General features: G+C 37.3%; 1 protein-coding gene across 1 annotated transcript in view; it reads right to left on the bottom strand.

The window, feature by feature from the left end:
• Positions 1 to 1159: 1159 nt before the first annotated feature.
• LOC138854612 (organic cation transporter protein-like) overlaps positions 1160 to 8277 on the bottom strand; it is a 154214-nt gene continuing 147096 nt past the window's right edge. The window contains exons 8-9 of the mRNA XM_070098815.1: positions 6002 to 6138; positions 1160 to 1415 (exon numbers count right to left, since the gene is read on the bottom strand). Of these exons, the coding sequence (XP_069954916.1) occupies positions 1328 to 1415; positions 6002 to 6138 (225 nt within the window). The 3' untranslated portion in view covers positions 1160 to 1327. The remainder of the gene's footprint in view (positions 1416 to 6001; positions 6139 to 8277) is intronic.

Here is an 8277-nt window from a genome sequence, read left to right as displayed (position 1 = left end):
CAACTGCCTCCCAGCACACATAAGGGGGATTACCAACAGACCCCTGGCAGTCTTCAAGCTGGCACTGGACAAGCACCTAAAGTCAGTTCCTGATCAGCCGGGCTGTGGCTCGTACATTGGTTTGCGTGCAGCCAGCAGCAACAGCCTGGTTGATCAGGCGCTGATCCACCAGGAGGCCTGGTCACAGACCGGGCCGCGGGGGCGTTGACCCCCGAAACTCTCTCCAGGTAAACTCCAGGTAAAACTCCAGCTCATTTATCTCTTATCTCTCTGGCAAGTGTCACATTTATTCTGGTTGAATTTATTGATACTGGCTTGTGGCAGTACCACCTACACCCACACTAGGGCTCAGACCTCACTCTACTGGCACTGATTCTACTTTCAAATTGTTTTATATAAATTGTATCCTTCACCTCCCTTTTCTGATATGTGACAGCTCGTATATAACTTCTCGGTTGTTCACTGACACTGACAACTTTTGGTGTTCTTTGTAATGACCTTGGTGGGCCAAAACCGCTAAAGATTCACGAGCACTATATGATACTGTTACTCCCGCCGGTATGTATGTTTGTGCGTGTTTGTGTGTGTTTGTGTGTGTGTGTGTTTGTGTGTGTGTGTGTGTGTTTGTGTGTGTGTGTATGTGAGTGCGTGTGTGTGTGTGTGTGTTTGTGTATGTTTGTGTTTGTGTGCGTGTGTGTGTTTGTGCGTGCGTGCGTGTGTGTGTGTGTGTGTGTGTGTGTGTGTGTGTGTGTGTGTGTGTGTGTGTGTGTGTGTGTGTGTGTGTGTGTGTGTGTGTGTGTGTGTGTGTCATATAAGCTGGAACAAATAATTAGATTGATCTGCTCTAAAATTTGAAATTGACACAAATTTTCTTCTGTTGGTTATTTGATATAATATTTCATTCAATATAGTTTACAAAAATAATCTTGGTGCCAAATCTAACCTAGAAACCTCACCTGATCTGAAGTTTACTAACCTAATGTAACATTTTTGACAATATTCTACAAACTATATCGTAGACGACTTTAAATTTATTTAACATTTCGTAAAACCAATGATATTTTTTTCTCTATCTTCAATTTATTTTTTGGAAATTTATTTCATGAACAAATTTTCAATGAACTTGTTCGGAAAAAAAAAATACCTTTGAACACTTTGTTCACTTTTAATATTATTATACAAAATGTATTTGACCTACTGCTTATCTCTCTTATTTCTATATTAAACTTTAACTATATTATACGATTTACTAGAAGACTCATTACAGATTTTTTAGACATATTACTAATTTATAACTGATATGTTATGAATTTTGCCTAACTTATGTTCAGACATCATGTGCAGAAACATTTTCTTCAGGTGTTGACGTCTTGTTACAACTGGAACAACAAGTGAAGTACCATGTGGACTGATCACTGAAAAATATATCAAAAACTTGTTATTATGAAGGGTTATATAATGCGTTCAGCTGTTAGAGTACCATACAGTGAGAGGCACACAAGATTACAAAGTAACATAAGGAGAGGTTAAAGGGTATTAGTAGAAATTAGAAATTTAAGTCATAGAAATATCGGAAAAGTATAGAAGATTCCCAAGTAAGGCATATTAACCAACACTGGGAAGAATAGTAGACAATATTTAGGGAGAGATACATACTTCTAAGTACCTCAGAACATTCGAGTACTCCAGAGGAAGACATTTAAAAAGACAGAGAGCACATTCCATTCCTTTTATTATTTTAAAAGGTTGCACAGAAATAGCAATCTATGTGTATAATATCCAACGAGAAATGCATGTTCTCAAACCACATGACCTGTTAAAAACGACTAGAAAAAGCCAGGGGCTGGCTATTAATTCTTATAATTTCATACATGACATCTCAAAAATCCTCCCACCCTTATGGGGGAGTAGGGGGATGGCAGTAGGGTGGGGTTGGCACTGACCACAGTCTAAGGGAAACTGTGGACGGTGACACATCCGCACTACGCTACCCTGAGAACTCTTCCTGCTTTCTTTGCTCTCTTGCAATGCTGCATAGCTGCTGCTGATGCACTGAGAAGTGTGAAAGTACTTGAGCTACAGATTTCCCCCCCCCTTGTAGCTTGCATATACAGTAGAACCTTGACTTACGAGTTTAATCCGTTCCAGGAGCTAGTTCGTAACTCAATTTACCCATACATCAAAATAATTTTCCTCATTTAAATTAGCTGAAAAGTCATTAAACCATTCCTGCACTCTGGAGAGATGAGAAAAATATACTTGAATATGACGCTATTATTAACTATACGGCTTATTTATCTCTCACAATTCATCTAATATGACATAAACAACATAATTAACACATAGTTAAAACTGGTCAATTAGCAATATCTCATTTAAAATTAAGTCATTCCTAAAAATTTTCTCGTATACATTTTTTTCACTTATGTTATTATAAAAATTTATTTGTTCAAAAAGAATCTTAGAAAACTTACCTAATTTTATAACAAGCGCAATTTAATTTAGCATAATCCAACTTTATATATTTTATATAAATTTGCAATAATATAATAAACAAATACACTGAAATATATTTTTTTTCATTTGGTTCAGAACGACTTTTTGTGAAATTATTGCATACACAAATTTTCGCTTGTATTATTTGGCATGGAGTGCGGTGCTATTAAAGGCAAAATCGCAGTATTGCCCAATGGTCTTGTGGCTAACTTCACATGGCGAGGGTCCAGGTTTGATTTCCGGTGTGGGTAGAAACATTGGGCCTTTTTATTTACACTAGTTGTCTGTTCCCCATCAGTAAAATGTGTACCTGGGTGTTAATGGACTGGTATGGGTTGCATCCTGGGACAAAACTGACCTTATTTGGGGGAAATGCTCTGCATAACAAGCGACTTTCTATATAGCCACATGTCAGTATACCTTGTACATGTGCTTAAAGAGGTAAAGATATTTTCATTATTCGGCTTGACATATATATCTGCCAGGTGTGCAACAGGGAGTGTGCACTCAAGCCTTCAAAAGCATCATCCTTACACACAATGGTTGTCTAGGCTCCCAGAGGGCTCCAAGTGACAACCAACAGTCCCAGCAGACAGAGCTGACAGCTACCCTGACTTCACCTCTACAGAGGACTTAAGGAGGTGAGGGCTAAATACAGGAAGTAAAAAACTAAATATTTTGGAAAAAAATGTAATAGAAAAATAGTGCATAATTCTAGCAACATGTTGAAGCAATCAGATTGTTTCTATCATATTTTTAAGTATCTTTCAAAAAATGTATTTTTTTTTTGTTCTTGATATCATCAAGAAGATATGATTCCAATTCATGTTTTTTTCTTTTCTTTTACTCCCAAAATTATGATTTTTATGATTGTTTCTTTCGAAATACAAAAGATGGCATCTTGTGTGTCGACACCATATTAGTGTTCAGACTGAAAGCTGGTCAGTCGCCTGTGGGCTGCCATCAAGAGTGTGGGTGTGTAGTGCAACGAACTCTTGCTCGCCGTGTCCGTAGAGTTTTACAGAAAATGGAATTTCTCTTTTTCTCAGGACCTATCAATACTCTGCAAAAACTACTTGATGGATTGTCATGATTTTTCCACATAATATGGGGCTAGCATTGTTTTAGTAAGGGAAAGCGTGAGCTTTGCAATATACTTTACTGTTTTTGCTTGATTTTTCCGCCTCTAAAATCCTTAAATAAAAAATTCAGCATTTTTTAAATGCATCTATTGACTTTTCACTCGTTTGTTTGGTTCTTATCTAGACCTTTCTACCTTTTGAGACAAAAGTCGCTACAAACACGTGTTCACGCCTCATATCTTGTTTAAATCACAGTAAAAACTTCATTGACATTGGATAATTAAAAAAAAAAAAAAAAGGTTTTTATCCCTCCCCTCCCCAAAATCTGTAATCAAATTAACATACACCACGTCACATCCACAAAGCAGCTCTCTGTCAAGCTGCTACCAAATTCGCTGACCTCTTGAAGAAAGTCAATGATGCCCCTGCAAACAACGGATCCTGGTACAACCTACTACTATTTGGCAATGTCTCTCTGGCTGTCCCACCAAGGATGTACAAGCCCCTATCAACATTTGTTATTAGCGCAATAGATGTATTCCCTAGAGATGTCAACCTCGTCCGTCTCCCCTCTAGGGCAACAAACACCCACCGGACAAATGCCAACAACAGAACACCTGTTGCCCGAAAAATCAGCACCCAAATTAGCAAAAAAGGAGAAGAGAGTAATACTACTGGAGCACTGAAGCTTATAACCAGTGAGGATATCACCGCTCTTAAGGACGTCGTTACAGCACAAGCTCTGAAGGATACATAAAGCTGCTATGCCATTTCCAAAGGGCTCAGCAGGAACTTTCACCTGTTTGAAACCACAACACTTAAATGCTCAGTGTTGGATAAGGCTGTGAAGCAGCTGCCCATGCAGCACATGTATACATCAACATGTCAGTAGAAAAAGCCTTAATCAAATTGAACTTTTCCGATGCTTTCAACTTCTAGTCACTTCTCTTTCCTCTATCCCTTCATACATTCGTGTTATAGTGTAACTTTTAAACTATTGTGAGGGTGTTCGACAGTGAGACCCTCTCGCCCCTTTTCTGTTTGGTTATCAAGGAAGTCGCAGAAGCGCTCTCCAGAGAGCTCAATATCTGGTTCTTGGATGGTACCCTAGCTGGCACTACAAAATTTCTCCTAGAGGACATCAGAAAAATTGAAGACATAGGAGAGAGCCTGAGTCTATCTTTAAACCCCAATAAATGCAATATAGTTTCTACCAATCGACAGATCATTCAGAATATTAGTACTGTTTTAGCAGGAGCACAAGCCATTGATCCAGGCAACAGCACTCTCCTTGGTGCTCCTCTAGGGTCCAATGCCATTGATCTGATCCTAGAAAAAAAATAATCTCAGACCTCAGGACGATGGAAGGCAGGAGGATAGATTGATACACATGTGCATCTTGCCGAATAAGGAAAGTGAAAATTTGTGTATGCAATAATTTCGCAAAAATCGTTCTGAACGTAACCAAAATATATTTAATTGTGTTTGTTTATTATTAAATTATTGTAAACTTATCTAAAATATATTTAGTTGAATTAGTCCAAATTAAATTGCGCTTGTTATAATAAAGTTAGACAAGTTCTCTAATGTGCTTTTGGTACAAAAGTATTAATATTTTCATTAACATCAATGAAAAAAAGATATCCTTAAACGTAAAAGAGAAAATTTTAGCTGAGATAACACCTGACATACATCCTTACAAACGACCCAGTATGATGCGAGTGTTAGGGTAATATACATATCTACTGAAAATTATATGGATCATATCATGCATTGTTTAAATACCTCAAAATTATATTCATTATAAATTAATGTAATTTACATAACCCAGAACTAATATTTATGTAAAAATAGTTACTTTTTTTATGGAACTTGATTCAGTTATATTTCTCTCAATGAACTTGCTTGATACAACTTTCTTGGTTGTTTGGAAATCAATTGTGTGGTTTAAAACTTTCACAAGAAAGCATTAGATTCTTGTCTTGTTCTAATGTATATTTGTTATATTACTCTTAGTTCAAGGCTTTTTTTCCAGTCTGATCATAATAAACTTTACTGCATTTCCAACAGGGAATCATATGGACACATCCATGAGCATTTTTTTGGATAATTCTTCATCAAATTTTCTTTTTTCACTTTATCAGGATTTTTAAATACAATTTGGATTATAAAGTTCTTAAATAGTGTAGGAATATCATGACGGTTTTCATGGTCAAGGAGAATCAACACATTATTGGTTGAATTTCATTGTTGTTTCTAGAATTGTAAAAACTATTTTTTCACAATTTTAAAGTACTTATCAATTAAGTACTTTTTGTATTTTACAGCCTTTGCTATTTCACAAATCTTTAAAATTTCTTTCATCACTAATCTTAAAATCTAGTTTTCGAAAGCCAGAATATGAAATATAACATCATTCTCACCTGCCAAAAGCTTCACTTTCTTGTAGAGTTTGTGGTAATTCACAGCCAACAGTCTCTGGCAGGAAGACAGTAAGACAACCACAAACTAGTGACAACACACCGAATATAAGCAGTGGTAATGGCTTGTATATATCAGCCTGTGGAAGACGTAAAATACATTATTATTCAGTAAGATTATTTCTGACGTTCAAAACATTATTGAATTATAGTAAAAAACATTTCTAAGAACAATAAATTTTGTGCAGTATATTTTCTGTAAGGTGATTAGTTAAGAGGAAAGAACTTCGAGAATGGTAAAAAAAGAGGTATCTTGAATGGATAAACTATAGATCCTTCCTGCTGGATACAGTGATCATCATCTGTACCATTACTTAAACCCAGTGTTGATCTAACATTATTTTTTTTAATGTAGCCTTTATCAATGCTTTTAATCATCTGCAATGTATCTGACCAAAAAATAATGCCATAGAGCTCACCAACCCTCGGAAATTTCAGTTTTTTGATGAAATTTCCATTAGCGTCTTCACTGTATTATGATGTGCTGAATGACTTGCATATGTTTAATTTGTAATAATGAATACTAGATGTATTTTGGTCACTGTGTTCCGTAACCCCCGCCCAATGCATCTACCTGCAGAAGACTGAAATAGTGCAGAGTGCAGCACAAGTTTGTAATGTAGGTAGGCATCAACATTGAATATTTGAAGCAAATTAGGATAAGAATTTACAAGTCATCATGTGTAAAAGAAAAAAGTATGTAAGAACACCCATATACCTGAGCAGAATCACTCTGGTGTCGAACTCTGACAATTCTCCCTGGTATGTGTCATCAGCATGGACGAGCAGCCGTAATTGCAGCAGACATGAGCTAAGTACATCCTGATCATGCACAGACGTGAAGAGAAACCGCAGACAGTAAGCAGCCATGGGAATTGCAACATTACGAGAATTCTGCAGGAGAGAGAGATAGGCCTATTGCCAAGTAAGAGGGGGCTACGGATGGACATCACTGCAGTAACATCACCAATATGGTCAGGACTAGAGAGGCCGTTTTCCTCACCTTGACAAATGAAGTGGACACTTGACCGTCACCGCTGTAACAACACCCTCAAGGCGTTTCAACAACAGGATGCCAGCCTAGTCAGATGTGATGGAAATATAATGCCGTCTGACAAAAAGTTTTTAACCTGCCTGGCTGGAAAAATAGCTAGAAGTGTTAAATATGATGGATGAAGTGTGTTTGTGAAGGGGACAGCTACCACCAGTGGGAGGTGGTAGTGAGTATTATGAGGTGAGATTAAATGTAACTTCTAAAATTGTTTGGTGAACTACTGATCTGGTGTTTGCTCTTCTAATGATTGAGGATATTTGTTAATCTAGCTCTTTGTGGTTATTGAAAAAGGGGTGAAAAAATTCTCTTGTGGAAGTGTTAAAGAGAGTGCAAGTGAGGAGTGTGTGCTACTATAATCATATTTATATTTATTCTGAAATTCATTGAAGAAGGAAATCAATCATGGGAGGCTGAAAAAAGCCAGGGAAAGTCCCACAGTTGCCATCCTGGCAACAACGAAAATGTCACTATGACTGCAAGGTATGGCAACACCACACACCCAAACAAATAAAACAGTAGCTTATTACACTTATTGTGGCACTGTTATGTGGTGATATTCAAACTAATCCAGGATCACAAACCAATGTTCAGGTGCAAACGAGACAAATAAGGTGCCCTTGTGTTCATTGTGGGGAAAGTGTTGCCAGCAGCCGCAGTCTAATGATTACCTGTGATGTATGCGAAGAATGAGTTCACATGAGGTGCACACACCTAATAAGTGGTGATGAATATGATGAAATAGTACCTAGTAATGATAGCCTTAAAATTGTAATTTTTAGGACAATATGAGGCCACAGAGCCAGTGTTGTTACCTCAGATAACACCAGACATATGTTTACTTTGCACTAAAGTGCTGAGGAAGAACAGTGAATAGACCGTGTGTGAATCATGTATGGGGAGGGTGTACAACGATTGTGTTAATGTTAATGGTACTAAATATCAGTTTGTTTGCAACAAATACACTTTAGCTCCATTTCCCTTTAGTAGTGCTGAACTTTATTTATCTAACTTTTTCTTTTTACTATAAATGAACCCTTGGCATATATTCCTCTTCAATGGAGGCTCCTTGTCGCGGTGAAGAGGCTCTTGGTCTGAGGAATTAGACCTGTTGGTCTCCTTCCTCAGACCGAACCTAATTACCCCCCAATCCCCCCTTCCCTATTCC

The sequence above is a fragment of the Cherax quadricarinatus genome, chromosome 64 (assembly GCF_038502225.1).
Source record: "Cherax quadricarinatus isolate ZL_2023a chromosome 64, ASM3850222v1, whole genome shotgun sequence".
NCBI lineage: Eukaryota > Metazoa > Arthropoda > Malacostraca > Decapoda > Parastacidae > Cherax > Cherax quadricarinatus.
Note: the sequence above shows the minus strand (reverse complement) of the source record. Positions and strands in the feature narration are given on the sequence as shown.